Genomic DNA, 22,543 nt, shown 5'->3' with positions numbered 1-22,543 from the left:
TCAGGACCCAGAGGAGTAATGAAATGGCAAATGCTTTTCTGACGTGAACGCCCACCTAGCCGCATTCCTTCCCACAAGCAGGACTGATGTGCTACTGACTGCTTCAGCCTCTTCAGCTTAATTAGGATTTTATCCCTCAGGGATCCCAGCAAGAACAAATAGATGGCGAGCAATATGCACAAGCTCTTTTTTTTGCTCAAGCTCCCTGTCTGTTTTAATACAGTCGGATCATTCCTGTTAAAATCTGTATAGTTCTGTAGCAGACATAAACATGCTCTGGTCAAGCTCAGGCTCAATGATAACTTGTTTATCTGATGAATAAATGCATAATTGTAACTTACACAAGGCAGTTCATTTGTATACTAATTTACACATTTTTATGCATACATTTACATAATACATTTTCTTTTTATAAAACAGGTATGGTTATTTAAAATAACAGATATATAACAGGTATCTCTGTGTGGACTCTTATGTTGTTTTTCCTTTGATTCCCTTGTTTTCTTCCTGTGTTTATTTCCAGTTCCATTTGATCCTGTTGCTAGTTGGTTTCTATGGTTACTCATTGATTATGTTCACCTGAGTCTGTTTTGATCCCTCATTTAGCCATGTATTTAAAGGGGGGGTACCATGGTGTTTCATGTATTCAGAGTTGTTTACAGTGTTAAAGAGATGGATTCTCATGTTAAACATGGGCAAAGTTTTAAAAAAATATTTTGGACGAATAACAGAGAATTTCTGTGTTGAAAATCTTACTTCCGGGTTGGTACAAGTTTCGGCTGGGTTTTTTTTTATCGTGGATTTAATGACGTAGATAAGAGTGGAACTCCTTATATGAGCATTTCTCTCGGAAAAGCGCGCCCGCGCGCACGTCGACCAGAGGAGAACGAGTCCGCGCACATCAACAGGAAATCATCGGCAGCCAGCGCTGCATAGGATTTGTTCAAGAATGTCTCCAAAAAAGTGTGTTTTTGGATGTGAGGGAAAGCTTACCGTGTCCAGCTTTCCAAAGAACCCAGTGTTACAGGAACAGTGGATGCCGTTTGTTTTTCCGGGGCAGCAACGGAGTGTAGGAAGTGCGGTTGTGTGTTCTGGCCATTTCAGTGACGAATGTTTTATTAACAAGGCTCAGGTCGACGCTGGATTTGCAAATCGTTTGCTATTAAAACGTGGAGTGGTCCCAGTGATAAAAGACCCCATTCATGTAAGTACAACTGGATCAGATTTCTGTCTTTTGCTGGAAATCAAGCACTACCGCTTGACTCTATAGCTCCGCCTCCAGGACCTCGGCTTTTTCCGGAGAGAATCGGAAAGCTGTATTTTTCTTTTATAAATTTAATAAAACTAAACACTTTTTTGAGATATTAAGGATGCACTACTACTCTATCAGCCCGGTCTCACCCCAAAACGTCATGTACTGACGGGTCTTGACCATACGGCAACATACGACGAAAAGGGTACCCCTAAAACGTCCATATGAGACGAAGACATAAGCGCACCAGCAGCGCCTCCTAGCGGTACCCTAACGCATACCTAAACCTACCCATAACCCGAATCGTCACATATGGACGTTTTAGGGGTACCCTTTTCGTCATATGTTGCCGTATGGTCAAGACCCGTCAGTACGTGACGTTTTGGGGTGAGACTGTGTTAACTCTATAGGTACTCAAGATTAACATGAGATTAGGTGAAACTGTGCATGTTATGTACCCTTTAAGCATTTTGGTTCTTCTCTTTGTCGTATTATTATCTTTACATATGTGAAGCGGTTACGCTGATTCTTTTTTGGACACAGCCAATGACTGTGTGCGCTCTATATTCGCTTTTAGTACATTGTTGTCGTGTAGAATCTCCTGCTCCTCTTCCCTTGCCTACACCTTGACAACAACATTTTAACCCTTGTATGGTGTTCGGGTCTGTAGGACCTGTTTTCACTTTTTGTCAAAAGAAAAATGATACGATTAATTATTTTTTCAACCTCAGACTCATTGGCCTTGGCTCATTTTCTGTGAAGAATATATATATCAGAACACATTTTCAATGACCACACACTGTACACCCCCCCTACACATTTACATTACACACAGGATGTTCGGGTCCACTGGACCCGGAGCTAATAAAAGTGTGGAAATTGTAGGTCCTGGGTACCTTTACTCTGTTCTCCTCCTGTCAGGGCCTGCTGCTATTGTGTGTGTGTGTGTTCTTGTATATGGTTTATGAGGACACAAATGTGTGTAATGACATGGGTATTACAACATAAACATGGTTTATGAGGACATCTGTGTCCTCATAAACCAAACGGCTAAAAAACATACTAAATGGTGTTTTTTGAAATTCAAAAAAGGCCAAAAGATGTCTGTGATTGGTAGGTTTAGGTGTAGGGTTAGTGTAGGGGGACAGATTATACAGTTTGTACATTAGAAAAACCATTACGCCTATGGAGAGTCCCCGCAAACCACATATCCGTGTGAGTGTGTGTGTGTGTGTGTGTGTGTGTGTGTGTGCATTAGTGTGCGTGAGTATGTGTGTGTGTGTGTGTGCGTGCGTGCGTGCGTGAGTGTGTGCGTGGATGTGAGAGAGATTGTGTGTAAGTGTGAGAGTGTGAACTACCCCTGCCGTTCCCACATAAGGTTGCAATTCTTAAATGTGATCTAACAAAGATAAAGGGAAAATATTAACCATATATGTTGTTTATATTGCTTGTACTTGGGATGAAGTAAACATCTGTTGAGTATTTTAACATAAATTGTTTGATTATGTTGAATTAAAAACCCAGAAATGCAGCAGGTCCACCAGACCCACGAACACTGGCTGAGTAACAAAAATATGAACACCACACAAAGGTTAAAATGAGATAGACAAACTTATATGACAAAACATTAGGGGTGTAACGCTACATGTATTCATCCCGAACCGTCATGGTATGGACGTCACAGTTCAGTGCATACATTCAGACGATGAATACAGTAAGTTACAGGCGATCCACACTCCAATCCAGAAGGGGGCGCGCTTGGTAATGCAACGCTGTTTGCAAACCGCCAGTACAGGAAAAAGAGCAGAAGAAGAAGAGACGATCTATGCACCATCCCAAAACAAGAATAGCGACTCATCGTCATTGGCGAGATGGCACACAAGAGCTTTCTAGTAGCCTATACGCTGAGTTTCGATCAATTTTTGTGACGCACTACACTAATTCACGGAAAGGAAACCAGGACTGCAGAAAGCGGCATCCTGTTTGTTTTCTTTATTTTACAAAAGCACAATGTTTTGTTTTTATTGTGAGCGTACAGTATACACTATATTCAATATATACAATATTGTTTCGAATGATGTCTTACTCTTATCTGTATGACCATAAATAATAAAAGTATTGTAAGTTGTTTCCGCTGTTATAATGAGACCAAATCATTTGGTATTGTGCCGATTTGTGTCATGGAAGTCTCACTACTGTCCAGTGATGAAATATGAACTGTTCTCCTTCTCGCTCATCTTTCAGTGATTTCTTGAATTTGTGCATTTTGTACTTTTATAACACAAGAGATTTTTTTCAGTTTTGTAGCGGATTGTAACCAAATAGTCTACCTTTTGTTTTTTATCAGCCTACAAAAAATGTGATGCAAGAGTGCATTTTTTACTGCTTAGTGCTTAATACTCTATAGGAGGCTGTACTGTACCAACTACCTCAGGGGGACTAAATACCTCGAGGTGGAACAACCTGTACTTTCAACTACTGTCTGTTCAAAATAAATGAAAAGAAACCTAGCATTGGGGATTTGTTGCTTTTTCCTTTTGTACCGAAATTCGTATCGAATCCTGACCCCAAAACTGAGGTACGTCCAGAACCGTGACTTCTGTGCACCGTTACACCCCTACAAAACATCATCAAAGTCTTCAAATCTCTGGCTAATACTTTCCCACAAAAATAAGTCACTTCCTAGAGGATGATGCCATTCAGGAACTCGCAAGTGATATTGCGAACATGGAAAGAAACTACAAATTGATTACAAATTTATCAGATTTTCCCCCAAAAAAGAAGAAAATCTTAAAAAAAAAAGTGAAGAAAGGAATTATTCCTAATAAATTGAATTGCCCATTTTAAACATATAATATAGCCTAGTATAGTATACAGTCCAGTACAGAATAAGGGATTTTTATTTTATTTTAAGAATTGTGATATTGTAATAAAAGAAAGCTAAATAATAGTTCCATCTTGTGAGTTCATCCATATTTTATAATTGTATATATGTATATAAATATATATATTTTATACATATTTATTTTTAATACATGATGATATATACTGCATAACCAGGATGATCCAGTCGCTTGCTGCTCCGACTGAGAATACGATCCCAGTTGCGTGTTCAGCTTACAACGCTTTGTTTAGGCATGTGTACACTAGCTAAATATTTCATGGCACACAAAATAAGCAGTATTACACAATACAATGCATCTTCGTTACAACTTCATTCTCCTCTCCTGAAGAACGTATTGTGCCAATTATGCCTTAGGTAGGGGTGATAAATTTTTTAATGGATTCAATGTTTTATTCATAGTCGAGCTGGCTCTTTGGCGAATGAAACCGGAGACCAAACCAGGGTCGCGTTTGCAGAGGCTGAATCTTAACAGCGAGACGCAAGAGCACATCTGCTTGTTCAAATGCACCAACCTCATTCAAATTGCCTTTATACACGTAAATTCGCTTGACTGTCTGCATAATTTTGCATGGAGGTCATTTGAGCTGTGCTGCAAAGGTGTGTTTCCATTAAAGCCAGTCTGACTGGTTTTGTCTCTGCCTTTTAATCCGTCTACCAACATGCTGGCATCTTCATTCCACATTAAGAGAGAAGTGTCATCACACTGAACTACTGAACATCTGAGACTGTGTTGGCAGACACTGTAATGGAGAGGAAATCGGAGATTTAGGGATTAGGTATACAGCAACAATTTGGCAAATGAACAATTTCACTCGGGTTACTATTAAACTTTTCGAATTAATGTTAGATGAGTGATTAAAGGTGCTGTAAGTAATTTTTTAAACTGTATTAAAACACAAAAATACCATATGTTAGCAGAGATTTAAGAAACATGCTAAGTTCACATACTTGTTTCTCTGAAAAACAATGCCACAGCCAGTTATTCTACTTTGAAATGTGTGATCCGGGTCGTAATGTCTGTTTTTGTTTTAGTCTGTGTTCACCCAATCGTATTTTGACACCCTGGGTCGCCAGTTGGCGGAAAACAGCGTATTGTAGCCACAGAAGCTAGCAATAAACTAGGTGAGAGATCGCAGATTCAACCCGACTATCCTTCTAGAAAGCTCTATGTCCAGAGGCATATTAAAACAAGGATAAATCAACTCATCAACTTACAGTGTAAGGCTCGTCGCCTTCAATTGTCAGTTGCGCTCGCTCCTGTTGCGTGTCCTCAATCTGGAAACCCGCGTGAGCGTCGAGTCTGAGGGGGAAACCACTCGCTCCGATATTTTGAATTTGGACTGCAGTTCCCATTTCAACCACTAGTTGTCAATATTACATACTCCACCTTGAAGTAGTTTAATTAGATGCCCTAATCACCTGCGCTATATAGAGTGCACACACTCCCTCAGTCATTGGCTGTGTCCAAAAGCTTAAAGGCCCCCTGAAATAAAATTTTTAGTTTTTTAAGCTGGTGTATTACAAAACAATGACAAAATTCACATTTAGTAGATATAAGCATTCAAAAGTTACAGTCTCTCACTTCCGCTAAAATGGACCACAGATTTGTATGACCTTACCGCGGACTCCAGCTTCTCATCCAATCAAATGCTCTCTAGAATTTAAAGCTCCGCCCCCTATGCTATAAATACCACCTGGCCAAAGCGACCGTTGACACGTGACGAAACAATATGGGTTGGACACACATGTTCAGTTGCTCAAACGCTCGAGTTTTATTCCGTTTTCAAGCTGTACATTGGTTAAGAATGAAGTGGCTAGAATGTATTCCCAGCTCTACTATTGAATCCATTGTATCATCAGTACTCGGATTTGCTTCCATGGTGCTGTCAAGTACGACTTGCAGTCTGTGAGGTAAACTAAACGCTATTGGCTAGTTTAAAAGGGGGGAGGGGCCATTCAATATGTCCCGCCTCAGTTTCCTGTTTTAGTGGAAATTACGTCAAAGCATCATAAAAAGCTGCGCGTACAAAGGCACTTCAGTCGGTCTAAAAACGTAGACCATTCAAAGGTCATTCGAAGGTCAATGAAAGCATCAAGGCACGTCCGAATCCAATGTTAGCTTCACTTCCCGTCTTCTGAGATTCCTTAATCTGATCGATTTTTGAAGGCAGCATAGATGTATCCTTCACTGCCTTTGATATCCCACAATCCTGCGCTTTCCATTCTGTGACAGTTGAGCTAAAAACTAAAGATGCCATCTGAAAGTTGCGGTTGATGGTCCGTGTTTTGACCAACGTTTTCCACTTATGAGGTCATTTCTAGCGATAAATTATAGGGCTGGGCGATATATCGCATGACATTGTTAGACGCATCTCGTCAGTAAATCCGGTTCCTTGATTAGTAGTAAATCGCCATCACCTGCTTTCAGATGGAGCGGCATTCACTACAAAGAGCCGTAGTTAACTGACAAGCTGAGCCATATCGCATTAATTATCGAGGACGTATCGCCTGCGATAATTAATGCGATTATGGCTCAGCTTGTCAGTTAACTACGGCTCTGTGTTGTAAATGCCGCTCCATCTGAAAGAAGGTGATGGCGATTTACTACTAATCAAGGAACTAACAATGTCATGCGATATATCGCCCAGCCCTAATAAATTACTATTATAGTAATTATTAAATATTCACTTAGTTTTCACCAAAGCTCGCTCTATTTTGCTGTAGATCATTAAACCGTTACGCTGCCTCAGAAGTACTAAAAGCCTGATACTAAAGCCTTTACCTGCTTTATGTTCCTGACTACCTTGCTAGCTACTGCGGCTTACCTCAACCAAGTCGATCGCCAGTCATTCAAGTCGTCTTCCAGTCATCCCTCATTTCAGTGTGGTTTCTCGTGTGCGTGTGTGTGTGTTCTCCAACGATTCTGTAGGGCAAAGACTCAAAGTTAACAATACAAGTCCATCTTACAGTATCTGCTAGCGATGTCAAGTACAGTATCGTCACTTACCTGTTTGTGCACTGTGTTCCTGCCATATCTGTAAATAAACCTGTTTGAGCTTTACCCTAATTCTGCTTCAAGCCTGAGTGTGACAGTATAGAAATATCTCTGGAAGAAACAATCAGAAGTTTTGTGCCTTTCGTTCATAATATCAGAGGACTGTTAGCTAAGGCTAAGACTATAAATAGTTATAGAGCACTGCAATGATGACATTTTTTTTGTAGGTCAACCCGGAAGTTTGCATCACCCTGGTTCCCTCGACAAAAACCCAATAGGATTTTCCATTGGTTTTTGGATTACTGCAGAAAATAAGCTCTGCGACTGACTAAAGTTTATGATTCTTATGTGTTTTGTTCATCATGATCATCTTGAAGCTTACATTCAATCATCAGAAGTAAAAAGCTAAATGTACGATTTACTAACGAGCTACACCACGGTTGAATGACTTCACCACAACTAAGCTTCCAACAACTATTTCTTTAAAAACAACAACAACAAAAAAACTTTTTTTTTAAACACAGTGAGGCTGTAAAAGCAAAGTAGTGTATAGATATATGAGTTTACATGTTCGACATGATAACGTTCAAAGTCCCATTTAGCCACTTATTAGCAACAACAGCTTTGTTCAAGACAAGGAAAACAAAAAAAAAAAAAAAAAAAAATCAGAAGGGGCATTACTGATGTATTTTATGTCTGAATAAAATGTGAAATTATCTTCACCTTGTATTCACCACAGACCTTATTTCAGGCATTTAACCAAAAAACAATAATAATAATAAAAAAAACCCTATTGACTTCAGGACGATGTAACCGGACATGCTAAAATGCTAACTCGTTTCCAGGTTTTGGCCGACTAAAAACAGAATGATTTTGGCCAATTGGATTTTAGTGTGGGCGGGGCAAATGTGGCTCCATAGAAAAAACACTAGGCTTGTTCGACTTGAACCGGCGCTGCACAGACCGATCAGTGAATGACATCAAAGTACCACGAGAGCAATTTGAGAGCGACGGCTCTTATGCTTTTGAATCACTCTCGCGGTACTTTGATCTCATAAACACCAAAGCCGTTTGAAATCACTGGCGTTTCTGACATCACAAACCTTGTAACCAATCAGATCAACGTGTGATCGTCAACGAGTGGATCTCTGCGCTGAGTGAGTGAGTGGAGGCGGGGCTCATTTGCATATTCATAGAACTGCGTATACTAAATGAGGCAAGGGTGTCGAGTTACATTCAAGCTATTTTAAGACATGACAAGTTTTTTTCAAGGAAAAAAAAGTTTAAATGTGTAATTTTGGTGATCAAAGATGAGTTTTAAGGGATACAATTATTGATTACCGGGGGACTTTAAAATAGGCCTTATGATATTTCTTGTCGATCCCTCCACTGTCGCCGCCTTCTAACATAATAAAATAATTTCAGTTAATCAATCAATATTTCATGTCTATTTGTTGTTTTGTTTGTAGTTGTAGTTGTAGTAGTCAGTCATTATTGCAGATTAGTGATACAACCTCTTGATTATTCTGTCTAAGTTTAGAAAAATCTGGTTTACTATGTTTGTGGCGACTTTCCACAGACGTAATGCTTTTTATACTGTAAAAACTGTATACTCTCTTCCCTTACACTAACCCTAACCCCTAACCCTACCCATCACACAAAACTTTTTGCATTTTTACATTTTCAAAAAAACCCTCTGTATGATTATAAGGTTGTTTCCTCATGGGGACCTTAATTTAGTCTCATAATGAGACGGTGTGCATTCAGGTTGAAGTCCCCACCGGGATAGAAAAAACATGTACACACACACACACACCCTCTGTGTTGTCTCGTACCCAAGATCTCATTGTTCTTGCATTGTTGGTCCAAATGATAATGGTGGAGGAGCTCCATTATGGAGTGAAAACAGCAGCAGATCTTAATGAGACCTCCGTCTAAGGGCACAGATGACATATTCAGATCCTCTCTCTCCTCCCTGCTCTCTGACCCATCCGTTTGCTGGAACACGGGTAATGAGATTGATCCGGGTCGCTTAAAACAGGGAAGAAGGCTGCAAGCAGGTGTCATCGCAGCAGAGAAAAGCTCACCCCTGCTGATTCAATTCCTACCAGTGTCTTAAGAAAGGGCACACACACACATTTGCACAAGCCACAGTATTCTGACACCAGGAGAAATCATGAGGATACTTGCATTTAAACATATTGCATATGGTGATGCAAATATATACAAATACACAAAATAATCCTAATAGGCTTATTGACCTTATAGGGCGGAGATTTCAAGGCATAGGCTATGACCTTAAAGGGAAGACACATATTTATGAATCGCATTCAAATGAGGAAAAAAGTGGGCGGGAATAACTTGCGTTCTAACCAATTAAATTCCTTGTTCTCAACCAGCGTGGGCGGAGCAGACGCCTTGTGAGGTTCCCGTGGGCGTGGTCTGACGCAATGGGGGCGTGGCTTTAGCCGGAAGTGTGTGTGGACTGGGTCTCCTTGTCATTTGGCTTCAGTAGATTGGAGAGGAAAAGGACAGCAGCGGCAGCACAGCGAAGGGAATAGAAGTGCGCTGGTGGGAAAGAAAAAATAACAAAAATAATACAGAGAAACAAAAATCCAACAATGAAAAGGACGCATGAACGCTTTGTAGTTCACCAGTAACTAAACTAGTCTTTGTATATTGAAGTCAATGACGTAAAATCGTCTACGCAAGTGATTTAAAGGTTAGCAGCTGGCTAAAGCGAGACAGGGCTGTGTCATTGAGAAGGCAGGACACGTCAAGACGAGGAAGGGAGAAAACACATAGACACTCTTGACGGATTAAAGATCCCCACTTCATAATATCAGACCACCGGTTTATTCGAGCTTCTGCGTTAGTTTGCGTTGTGATATCTGGAACGAGTCCTCAGTCATCGCTCGGATCAGCCACCAAGGTGAAAAATGAATTTATTTATTGTCTTTGTCAACGTATTTATGATCAATCCCTAATATTACATGTGTGTTGTGGTTTTATATGTGTTAAATCGTGCAGTATTGTGCGTATTGTAGCTCGCGAGCAGAAGACGTCATCATTTTTCTGATCGAGCGTTCGTTCGTTAAAAAGGGAAGAACCTTTTTTTCCCTGAGATGGTATTTAATTTACAATAACAGATGAGGTGATTTGTCGTGTAAGCTACCTGACTGTATTATTTTTGCGTCAGAAAAACACGGTCGAGTCGGCCTTTCGCTTGATATGAAGCCTTTTAGCAGTTCCTGTTGAATAAGCCGGTAGCCTGTTAGCTGTTAGCTGATGATGAGACGTCACGAATCTATAATTAGAGCCCGAGAGACCTTTATAACTTGTGTTATAGCCAGTATGGCATACACCGTCAACATCGTCGGGGAATTAATGATATGACATGTTCATTAAATATACCTTTACTGTCAGTATTTCTGGCAGAGTGCCACATAGTCTCTCACCAAAGGGTGTCCTCAGTGTTTCCACACTATTATAAATAAAGGACCTTTAACACATCCATGGAACGTTTCCATTCCACAAAAGGTTCTTTATAGTGGACAAAGGTTCTTAAGATTATGTGAAGTGTTCTTCACACTAAGAAAATAATGGTTAATAACTGTTCTCTGAAAGGTTCTTTTGGGAACCAAATATGGTTCTTCAATGGCATCACTGTGAAAACCCCCTTTGGAGACTTTGGGTGTGTTCACACACTTGGCATGTTTGTTTCGGTTAAAACGAACCCTGATGCAATAGTGCGATTCATTTGAATAAGTGTGAACGCTGCCATCCGAACCCAGGTGCGCACCAAACAAGTGGACCGAGACCCCTGAAAAGATGGGTCTCCCAAACGAACTCTGGTGCGATTCGAATGATATGTGAATGCAACATGAACCAAAGACATGTGAACGAACCAATAAGGGACGTGATGCCACAAGATGCGACCCTAAAACCGCTTTGTTCTCGTCATATTCATGATGTTGCCCATCACAGTTCGGTTCAGGCATCAGAACCGCATCTCCTCGCAGCAGATCTTCGTTTGGGTGTGACGGAGGGATTCATCCCACTATTTTGACTACTTTACACATTTTATAAGCTATTCACGAGTTCTCAGCTGGTTAAAATACCATCATATGTAGGCTACACACATACAACGAGTGCACACAAAACATCGATGTGCGGTAAGTTCAGTCTCGAAATATAGGCTATGTCATAAAAGCCGGCCAATTAGGTTGTAAACGTATCCGTATGCCTTTAGGCTCAGTATCTTTAGCTTCGGTGTTAAAAATGCCAATGTGAACGCTACGCGGACCAGAACTAAATGTTTTTTTTTTGGGCCGGACCAAACGTACTGGGTGTGAAGTGACACACCCTTTATTTTTGCCAATAAACACACCCTTTATTAGTGTAGTGTGTCATGAATTATGTTGTGCAACTTGCGTCATGGAGTATTTTAACCATGGATATGCATTCTTTTTTAGGGCATAGGAAGCAAGAATAACTGTTGGAGCCAGGTTGAACTGGAGAACATAAATGGGGGATTACGGGTTTGGAGTCTTAGTGCAGAACAACACTGGCAACAAGTCTGCTTTCCCAGTACGAATCCACCCTCACCTGCAACCCCCACACCACCACCAAAATGCGACCGCCAGCCCTGCCGCTTTCATAAACAGCACCCCGGCTGGGAATGGCACCAACACCGGTTCGACATGGCTATTCCCGGCAGCCGGCGCTCACAGCAACATGCAAGATGAAATCCTGGGCTCGGAAAAGCCCAAAGTCCAGCAGCAGGAGCTGCAAGAGACCCAAGAGAAACAACAACAGCTCTCGCCCGGACACCAGGAGAGTGGCATCATCTCCGAGCTGGAAAAGGCTCGCGCTGAAGAGATTAAAGTGGAGAGTGGGTCATCCGACGGGACCAACGGCAAGGAGAAGCTTCGTTTGGATTCCCCCGTGTTGACGCCCTTTGACTATCAGGAGCCTTCGGGACTGGGAACGGCTGCCCAATCCAGCACCTCCTCCTCCCTGACCAGTTTCAACAACTGGTCAGCTGCTATCCCCCCCACTCCTTCCACCATCATCAATGAGGACATCAGCTTCTTCAACCCGGCGGCCTCCGCCAACAACGGCCCTCTGCTGTTCCAGAATTTCTCCCACCATGTCAGCCCGGGCTTCGGAGGCAACTTCTCCCCTCAGATTGGCCCAATCTCCCAGCACCACCCCCCCCACCCCCACTTCCAGCACCCCCACAGCCAGCACCAGCAGCATCGGCGTTCCCCGGCCAGTCCTCACCAGCCCCCGTTCCCGCACCGCAACGCCCCCTTCGGCCAGCTGCCGCATCTCTCCAACAGCCTGAGCAAGCCTCCCTCCCCGTGGGGCAGCTACCAGAGCCCCTCGCCCTCTCCCTCCTCCACCTCCTGGAGCCCAGGTGGGGGTTACGGCGGGTGGGGGGGGTCCCAGGGACGCGAGTATCGCAGAGGCCTGAATGGAGGCATGACACCGCTCAACTCCATCTCTCCACTGAAGAAGACCTTCCCCAACAACCACATGCCCCAGCAGAAGTACTCCCGCACCAGTCCCGGATTCAACCCTAAGTCCTGGATGGATGACAGCAGGAGCGAGAACATCTTCCCTTTCCAGGTGTGTGTAATATTGACATGATGATGATATGCCTCAAAAATAGGTAATGATAATAACCGATATATTGGCCTGGCTGATAAAGGCCCCGTTCATACCAAGGACGAGAACTGTAATGTTTTAAAGTGGGAATTCATAGCCCGCAAGATGGGCTTTTAATAAAATGTGCATATGCCGTAGAAAGCATTATAAAAAAAAAAAAAAGGTGCTACATGACTAGAGAAAATGGAAGCGCTGCGGGCGTTCCCTTTTGCCAAAAAGTTATTTTTATGTAAAGTAACACAAAGATTGGACAGAAAATAGCCCTATGTTAAAATAATATTAAATATAAATACAGTAGTCAACATTTGAAGTGGATCAAAAAAGGTCATCAAAGTTGTCCTAAGACAAGAATTCATGTATAACTTTGATGAAAGATTTTGATCCACTTCAAATGTTGACTACAATATATTATTCTTCATTCAGTTCTATGCAATAGACTCGTTATTTTTTGACTAGTTATCAATGGCCGATCATTTTCGGCGGCCGAAATTTCAGTGCTTCCCTATCAAAAAGGTAGGGAAACTCCAACATGATGAACTGAACTCGATCTGTCTATCTGTGAGCTGGATACTAGAATGTGCAAGTACAACCTGTAGTTTTCAGGAAAGCCCTAGAGCTGACAAAATACCTTTTCTGACAAACTTAAGATATCTTGGTTCAGGGAACGTAAAGAATGAGTACACATTGTTCATTTACACCCACTGACATTGCAACAATACAAAGCCGGTTGTACATTTGTGAAGCTGCGGTCACATGAGCGAAATTTCAGCAAAATTTTACAGGCGAAAATTTGTCAATAGCATCACGCCACTTTCAAACCGAGCAGCTGTTTGTTGGTCAAAGCGGCAAATTTGCATGACCAGCTTGAACATGAGCGAAACGTCACGTTCACGTGGATTCTGGCTGTATTTTGCCTGTGAAATTTTGTTAAGCAACATTAAATGTGACCGCACCTTTACGAGAACAGGGAAATCCACACCACAGCTATACCGATATTAACGACAAAGAGGAACAACATAGTTCAAATCGCTTTCAGAAGGATTTTTTTTTTCCAGCTGATGAACAAAAACATTGACAGCCAATCAGAATCCACACGAGCTCGAACATTTAAAGTGGCAAGACTGCACACATTTAAATTAAACAGTGTTATCATCCGTTGGGTGTGGACACTAATAAAGTTATCGTTCTTGGTGTGAACAGGCCTTAACTGTGCCATAATACTTAATTACAGCTATATAATGCAGATAACTTGTATATAACATGTTTATATCAAGCATTACTCTCTATATGAAAGGTGTTGTATGTCTCTGCACTCCCATTTTCAGTCTTTGCAACGTGTCGCAACTGCTCATTTGCACAAGCTCAGCTCAACTCTCTCACATTGCCAACAGTCTCTGTTGCTCTAGTTGTCAGAAATCGGCAGTTTACATAGAAAATGAGTGATGCCTGGTGGCTTCAAAGCGGCGGTGTCTGTCAGTATGAACCCCACAAACACATGGATCGTTTTGTGCATTTGCACAGCTCTAATTTGCCTGTTTCTGCTCTCTCATGGCACATTGTGACAAATTCTGCTTGAGTTGGGCCCAAAGCGATATGTGCCAGAGGCTTGGATGACTAACTTTGCTCTGCCTGTTTTGTTTTCCAAACAGCTCTGTGAGATTTTAGTTGCTGACAACAGCTCAAAAATGAAGCGTTGCCTACCATGACACTGTCTGGGTTAGATTATTATCTTATAAAACGAATAATTGTAATGTACACATTGTCTTTTTGACCCATTTGATTACATTTGCATAAGCCATTACGTTAATCATAGCACTACAGATTTTAAAATGTCGGCCGACCTGTTTTATTCCTGGTAGTATATTTTTGGCCATGTGTCATACTTAACTGGAGCTAGATAGATGGATGCTATCTTAACAGATCTTAAGATGGGTCAAGGTGGTATACAATACATAAATATAAAGTTCAATTAATTTATGCTGCAGCACGACATAGTCGGAAGTGTCTATAAGCTGTACTAGAACTGCTCCTGTTGATTTAGTGTGTGTGTGTGCGTGTGCGTGTGTGTGTGCGTGTGTGTGCATGTGGTGAAGGGTGGAGTGATGATTGTGAAAAGATCCTAGATTTCTATAATTATTTTTTTTGTTTCAAACAGAGATTCTCCCACAGTTCTCAACAGACAATTAAACAAAATAACATGTAATTTACTAGAGGTTCTGACAAAACATTAATTGCTGCAGTGACAGTCTGTTTAAAATGTTTAATTAATCAGAATTAATTATTTTATTTGAGTCAATGAATGACTCGCTCGTAATCTTCACTTGTTTCAGTACTGGATGAATCAGCGTTTTTGATCAAATCTCTTGAATTTGATTCAATGAGAGTCACTTGTCGCCACCTACTGGCATAACGATGTAATCGCTACAATCGTTATTTGAAGCACTAAGTTACTCTCAAAAGAGGATTTGCTCTATTTTGATCGCTTCCATTGACGTGAACTATAAACTTTTATTCTAGTACTTCTGTGATATGAATATTTGTAACACAGAAATAATAAGGATACTGTGTGGTTGAAAAGACTTGTTTGTGAAGCTGTTTTATACCTTTTATACCTGTTCTCTCTGGATCAGCGGCAGCGCAAACACAGATCTGAATGTTTCGGTGTGATTTTGTCAAAGCTTTAATAGACGGAGCCGAATCGTTGTCATTTAGGAATGAGATTGTGTGGGTGTTTGAATCGAGATCGCAGTCTTTTAACGATTAATCATGCAGCTCTAATACTTTGGCATGGAGCTGGCTTATATGGCCATCAAAATCACAGTACAATTTTTCATATCAGTCGATATCAAGAATTATCAATCTTTATTTCTTTCAAGTTTAAAGGCAGATTTAATTGAGTTGTAGAAACCAGACCACTATGCTTGTAAGTTGTTTATTATTTTCAGTGCAGATTCACTCCCCTACAAAATCACACCAATCAATTTAGAATGATTCATTCTTTCCAAATATTGTACAATTATCAATTATCAGTTCTCAATTGTCTGAAAATATACATATCTTTCTTTTTTTCCTTTTTTTTTTTAAAGCATAATTATTATATCAAGTAAATTAATAGTCATCCTTCCCCTAAAAGACATAGTCCCTGCGGATTGAGTCCTGAGCCTGTTCCCCTCTCTGCTGTCTTGTCGCTTTCTGTCTCTATTGAACAAAAATAATTAAAAAATAAAAAATATAACAGATAGAACAAATTTGCAATGCAAATAATATAAGCAAAACTATTGTTTTAGTTTGTTTGAAGTTCCCTTACTATATCCGGTGACAAACTGTAATGGATCTAACGGGACATTAAGTCATTTTACAGTAGAATAATGTTAAATGCACAGACTTAGGAAGTAAAAATGAAGTCATCTTGTAATTTACTGTGAAAAAATGTAAACAGATTTTCCCAAAGATTTCTTAAGTGAGACTTTCCATATGATGGCATTTTGTTAAAACAATTATGTTTCTTGTTATTTTTTGTTTATCATTTATTTACATTATCTTATGTTGTTAATTAATGTGCATTGCATTATTTTAGTGAACAACTACAGAGCGGTTATTAATTTAGCCTATTATACAGGCCTAAAACAGAATACTAGTGTGTAAGGATGTTACTATATCCGTGAATGAAACTTTTTTTTTTTTTTTTTTACCGTGACAGTTAAAACCTAAAATGTTGTAGTTGTGAAAATGATTGAAGATATCAGAATTTTGTTCAATTTGAGCATGTGACCTCGGCTAGTCCTTGTATCTTGTGGTGCATTCAAGTCCTCCTGGGAAGTTCTTATTTATGAGAGGGGAAGCCGTAATTACGACATTGTGCGTTCAAATCACTTTGGTCTGAGCTATGTACCTTTTCTACAATAAATACAGCAAGATTTTTAACTCTACTTTCTAACAAACTGATTTCTAAAGAATGCACATCAAGAGTGTTTTTATTTAATTTATGAATCCATTTACTTTGTGCTGGCATTCATGTGCATTCAACTCGTAAATTCGATCTTTCTTGAGCGCATCATTGCCTCTTGAGTTTCATTTCATATTTAGTGTTATAGTAAGCAGTAGCTATGTTTCCGTCAACCTATTTTTATGTGCTTTTTGGGATATTGCATAAAAACCTCTGGATGGAAACGCCAATATGCACATAAAAAAAAAAAAAAAACGTGCATAAAAAACACACTCTAAAAACTGCTGGGTTGTTTCAACCCATGTGTGGGTCACATATGGACAACCAATCTTTTTTTTTTACATTTTTAAATCCAACAGTTGGTTTATTATTTTTTTTTAGGCTATATATATTTTTTAAAACCCAACGGTTGGTTTAATTTGTACAAATTTTAAATCCAAAGGTTGATTTAATTTTTCTAAATTTTAAAACCCAATGGTTGGGTTTGTCCATATGTGACCCAAACATATGTGGTTGAAACAACCCAGCATTTTTTTATAGTGCATACGTTCAGTTGAGTTTTTGTCCAATAAGAAAACATGCTCATAAACTATGGAAACACATGCCAGAACTGTCTTACATGACGGCGCTCCCAAACAGCAGGCATTCGAATGCAAGATAACATGATCGTGTTTCGTGTAATTTATTATACGAAAATGAATATATACAATGGCTTCTCCTACTGCTGCAACTTCCATTTTTCTAATAGATATGCACCAAATTTTCAGGAAGTGACAATTTTGTTCTCTTCGGTTCACTGGATGGTGCTTTATTCACAAATGTTAAATTCGTGTTAAATGATAAATGAGTTAAATTCGCAAATTTGGATGGAAACATGGCTACTGTCAATTCTGTGGGCCATCATTCCTCATTTGTGTCAGTGTATCCTCATTTTCGCTTGATTCCCGGGAACAGGTGCCTTCCAGATCCTCTTATCGAGGTGTTTGTGCGCAGAGCTCATCCTCTGGTGTAGAGACTCGGGTCAGGCTGCAGTTTGGTGATCTAGATGTGTCCTGTTCTTTGTAAAACCAACAAACTAAAGGTATTCGATAGCACTTGGAACCTGTGGCTTCCACCGCTGAGAACAGGCAGCTCTTATTCGCAGCTATTTGCTCCAGCTGGTTGAGGACGTGATGTGATTCCCAGCACTGCATAATGTCGCTGGAAGTTTCCACAGGCACTGTGTACTCTCAGCCAAGAATATCTGATGTTTGGTGTGAAAGCAAAGGCTGTCTCCGGAGGGGGGTCAGGACACACACACACACACACACACACACACACACACACACTGACAGACTCACACATGAACAGGCGCTGCCGAGATGTGTAATTAAGCAGTTGCTCTGAGAGAAAATGAGAAATGGGACATGCAATGCATGATGGTGAAGATGGATATTGTGACAAGGTTAGATGATTGAAGACACTGTAAAGAAAACAGAAAAACAAATATGGCTGTTGGAAAGTGTCTCTTTTTTTAAATCCAATTGAGCTGTTATATTCCCAAGGCTCAATTAGCGATCAAGCTGACATGGAGACATTTTAAAGCTGTTTGTTTTATTTGCAAGGCCAGCTTTTGATTGGCTATTGTCATGGGGCGCAGGTGCCCACGGCAAATACTCATCTGTCGCTCGGCTAGGGTTAGTCAAGGATTTGACTGTGCGGTTGCCTAACATGACACACTTTACATTTTACACTCCATGCAAATCATTCTCACATAGCCTACTTTTTATCGTGTTTTTGCCTTTCTAGCTTAATTCTGTAACGTTAGATGCAGATTTTTGTTACAGTAATAAGTATGGCGTGTTTGTTAGGGCACTATGCAGTGGGTCAGCCAGGTCTTTTGCTTTGTGTGTTCTAGCCATCATCTTAACTCTCTATAATCTTCTTTAAAGTCTCCTATGATTGTGTGGGCTTCAGGCTGCCTCAGAACGGACATTCACTCCACAGTTCATGAAACCGCCTCTATTCTTGGTGGTCTTTGTGGTGTGATACTAAGAAAGTGTTTTTTGGTTTTAGACTCGGTTAAATGGTTAGCTCACCCAAAAAGCTCATTCAGAATCTGTTCAACCAGAACTCGTTTTTTGCTTTTCCATTGTTTTTCTATGTAAACCTGCTCAAGATGGACGCCATATGAGTGGAGTGCTATATTCCCTGGTCAATGTATGTGCTTTCATTGTATGATCAATAGCAGCGGGATGTTTTTTTTTTTTTTTTTTGCATTGAACTGAAAAAAAAAGTAGTGCAATAAATTGGAAGAGTAACCTTAAAACAGAGTTAATTTGATCAGTCAAGCAATATGTTACATGGCATATGTATTATTATTAGTTTTCTCAGTCCAACAGGGCTCTAGACTTACATTTGAGAGCAGTTGCACCAGTGACTCCAAGTTCTACAGATGGTGGCACCAACACCTGATTTGCTAGCACCAAAAATAATGAATAATCATCAACTATATACAATATTAGTATTACATGTTTGTTTGTTGGAAATGCACATTTGACAGTTGCAGTATCTTGAGCTTGAGATGCGGACGTAAATTTATTTTAATTAACAAAAACCTTAAAAATTAATAGCCTCAATTTTATTGGGTAAAATCTAAATATTCTTTTAGAATTCTACTCTTATTAAAATTGGTCTTCCATCGTATCATGCATTGTAGATAATGATAACACACATAGCATCTCACTGCCATGACAGCTTAAACACATTTAGAATATAATTTATATATCTTATACAAAAAAACTGTAATTACATTCCATTGCTACTTAAATATGTCTATGTTATAGGCCTAATTATGATATTATACAATTCATTATGGTTATCCCACATTTCTGCAGTAAATTCATGGAAAGTGTTGGTGATTTGTGAGTTGAAAAGCCTTCTTGGTGTTTCATCTGGCTTTAGTGGAGTAGAGGCATTAGTGGTGTGATTAGGAGAACTCGAATGCTTCTCACTGGATCTCACAGCGCTGTTTAGTGATCGAGACCGGTCAGCAAGTGAACGCATTCGCTCTAGCTCATCTAGTCTTTTGAGCCGAGCTGATAAATGGTCCGTGTGGCACGGTTCAATTCGTGTAGCGCTGTTTCGGTTGGCGAAAAAAGGTCACAAATGAGACCATTTAGTCGCAGTCTAGAGCCCTGTACAAATAAATAGGCTTCTGTTGATGGCCTATGGTTTTAGACTAAATGCTTTAAAGGACAACTAACAATTACATTTGTCATCATTTACTCAGTCATGTTGATCCAAAACCAATAATGTTTTCTTAATTTTCAAAACTCAAACCAGAGAGATTTCTGTCCCTTCAATGAAATTCCAGGTAAAGCAAACTGGGATTTCTTTGCTTTATATGATGAACAGATTTAATATATATATATATATATATATATATATATATATATATATATATAGCTATAGCCTATATGTCGATAATTGTTTAGATGTTAATAAAAGCTTAGCCTAAATTTAATCTGCTAATCTTATTAAGTGATCGAATGGCTTCACAAGACTTGGATGAAGCTGCTTGATTCATATGGATTTGTTATACGACACGTTTTATGACCTTTTTGGATCTTCTAAGTTTTGGTTACCTGGAATTAAGGTGGAGGGAAATAAACCTCAGGTTTCATTAAAATATCTTAATTTATGTCTTGTGGGTTTAGAACAACATGAGGGCGAGTAAATGACTGAACTATCCCTTTAATGTTTAATATTTGCCTTCAACTCTGAGTTCTGAAGTTGTATTTATTTATTTCTTGGAATGCTGCTGTAGTAATTTACTGTAATGTAGTAATATTTTTCTTTTTTTCCAGTTGTCGGTTGAAAACCAAAATGCCAACTGTATTTTGTCATAAGGTTCTCCAATGGGAAAAGGTCTACGATTGGGATATGACCGTGACGCTCATGGTTATTTGACCATCTATCTGACCGAGAGCTCTTTCTACACTTTAATTACTTTATCAGCGGAGTCAGTTGCGCTCCCCTGTGGAAAGTTTCCATACCCCCTGCCTTCCCAACCGTGCGGAAAGGCCGGATTAATAGGCTTTAGAGTGATTTGATGTGGAAGGCTTTGAAATACCTTTTGCCGCAACATAAAAAACAATGTCAAGCCTTTGCCGCTCACTCTCCCCATCTCCCCTTTTCATTAGTTTAGCCGTGACATTTCAGATTAATGTCGTTCCTAAAATCACCCGTAACATGCCACACTTAATCACTCACATCAGGGCGTTCCATCAAGGTCCCTTTCTGAAAAGCTCACAGCAGACTTTTTCCATATCGCTTGATCCATGATGACCTGAAAACATGCCCCTGGTGGGTAAAGGCCTTTGAGTCAGCAAGCCCTGTGCACAGTCTAATTATAGTTAAACCCGAAATAGCTCTCGCGTTAAGGAGTGGGACGTGCTTATTAACACCTTTTTAATAAGACATGGTGTATAGAATGCAGTTTTTTTTCAATGGTGGCTTCAGTGGGGTTGGTTCTTCATCAAAGGGCTCTCAGCAGAATGCACTGTGCGGTTATTCTGAATTCGGCCTTTGGCCCGCTCTCGTGTTCAGCATCAGCGTGTCAGTGGCATAAGTGCCCTGCGTGAGCACACGGGCTCTCTAAGCTGAGGGGGATGAGTGGTGCTCTGAAGGTCCCAGCGGTTGCCAGATCTGACTGAGCACGAGCAGATTGTGCCGTTAATCATGGAAGCTGCGTTATGTTGGAGATCAGGTACAACACGTTGGCTATTTATATAAATAGCCGGCTGAACCCGGTGGCTTCGTATATGTAGCAGTGAGCAGGTTTCTTGTGTTTAAAACGTTGATAAAGGTGTTAAAGCCAGCAACAGCCGTTTTGAAAACCTTACTGTATTAATATTTTACAGCAAAATACCGTTAAATTGACAGGTTTTGGACGTGAAAAAGAACAAATCATTGTATCATTTACAGTGAAAAAGCGTAAATTGACATTCCCACAATTTTCTTCGTAGTTTTTCTTAGTTTTTTTTCAATCTGTTATGTACATTACTGTTTTATGTTACACTTAAATGAATGTTTATTGCATTTCATGCGTGTTACCATGATGGTGTTTAGTGTTTGTGTGAATGACACTGCAGTTTCTATATATTATCATTAACTTTCTCGGCTTGTGGAAAAGCTGTTTGTGATGAGCTTTGATTCATCATGTGACTCTAATTCACCACGGTTGTCAGTGTATTACAATGGTACAGAACCGATATTAGTACTTCAATATGTTGGTAAATTAACATTATATCAGATTATGAAATACTTTTTTTTTACTGTAAATTTAAGTCTGTAAAACCTAAAATATTGCTACCGTTTTTGTTTTTTTTACAGTAAATTTAATAGATTTTTTTTTTTATAGTGTAGAAATAATTAAGATTAGTTCTGAATGGGCTATGGGTAGTTTTAGGCCTGAATCACACTATGCAAGAATGGGAATACAAAACATGATTCCACATATAATGCTGGCGTTCACAGCAACTGCAGCTTCCGTTGTGGACATTAACATGTTGTGGACTTTGTGGAGAATAACATCTAAAGGCTGGAATACACTGACTTTTAAAATCTGGACTGGTTTTAAAGCAGTATGTGTCAAATACTCGCCGACTTTGTTAATGGTTATAGAGGAAAAACTTGACATCATACACTAAACGACTGAGGATTACTCATTACCAGACCTTCAAGTCGTCACGAACACGACAAACTAGCGTAGAAACATGTACCTCTTTG

General features: G+C 39.9%; 1 protein-coding gene and 1 long non-coding RNA gene across 3 annotated transcripts in view; one reads left to right on the top strand and one right to left on the bottom strand.

Moving 5' to 3' along the window:
• The first annotated feature begins 9,649 nt into the window (after positions 1–9,649).
• Positions 9,650–22,543, top strand: part of cpeb4b (cytoplasmic polyadenylation element binding protein 4b) — a 33,034-nt gene continuing 20,140 nt past the window's right edge. For both annotated transcript variants that reach the window (XM_079847018.1, XM_079847017.1), the window contains exons 1-2: positions 9,650–10,084; positions 11,628–12,786. In XM_079847018.1, the coding sequence (XP_079703144.1) occupies positions 11,680–12,786 (1,107 nt within the window). In that variant the 5' untranslated portion in view covers positions 9,650–10,084; positions 11,628–11,679. The remainder of the gene's footprint in view (positions 10,085–11,627; positions 12,787–22,543) is intronic.
• On the bottom strand, positions 17,579–21,095 carry LOC307144592. The gene is made up of 3 exons (XR_013818790.1): positions 21,026–21,095; positions 19,167–19,229; positions 17,579–18,233 (listed from the first exon to the last, which is right to left on the bottom strand). It is a non-coding gene; the product is annotated as an uncharacterized lncRNA (long non-coding RNA).

Source organism: Squalius cephalus (assembly GCF_949319135.1).
Source record: "Squalius cephalus genome assembly, chromosome: 17".
Taxonomy (NCBI): Eukaryota; Metazoa; Chordata; class Actinopteri; order Cypriniformes; family Leuciscidae; genus Squalius; species Squalius cephalus.
The sequence above is the reverse complement of the archived record's forward strand: the minus strand, read 5'-3'. Positions and strand labels throughout refer to the sequence as shown.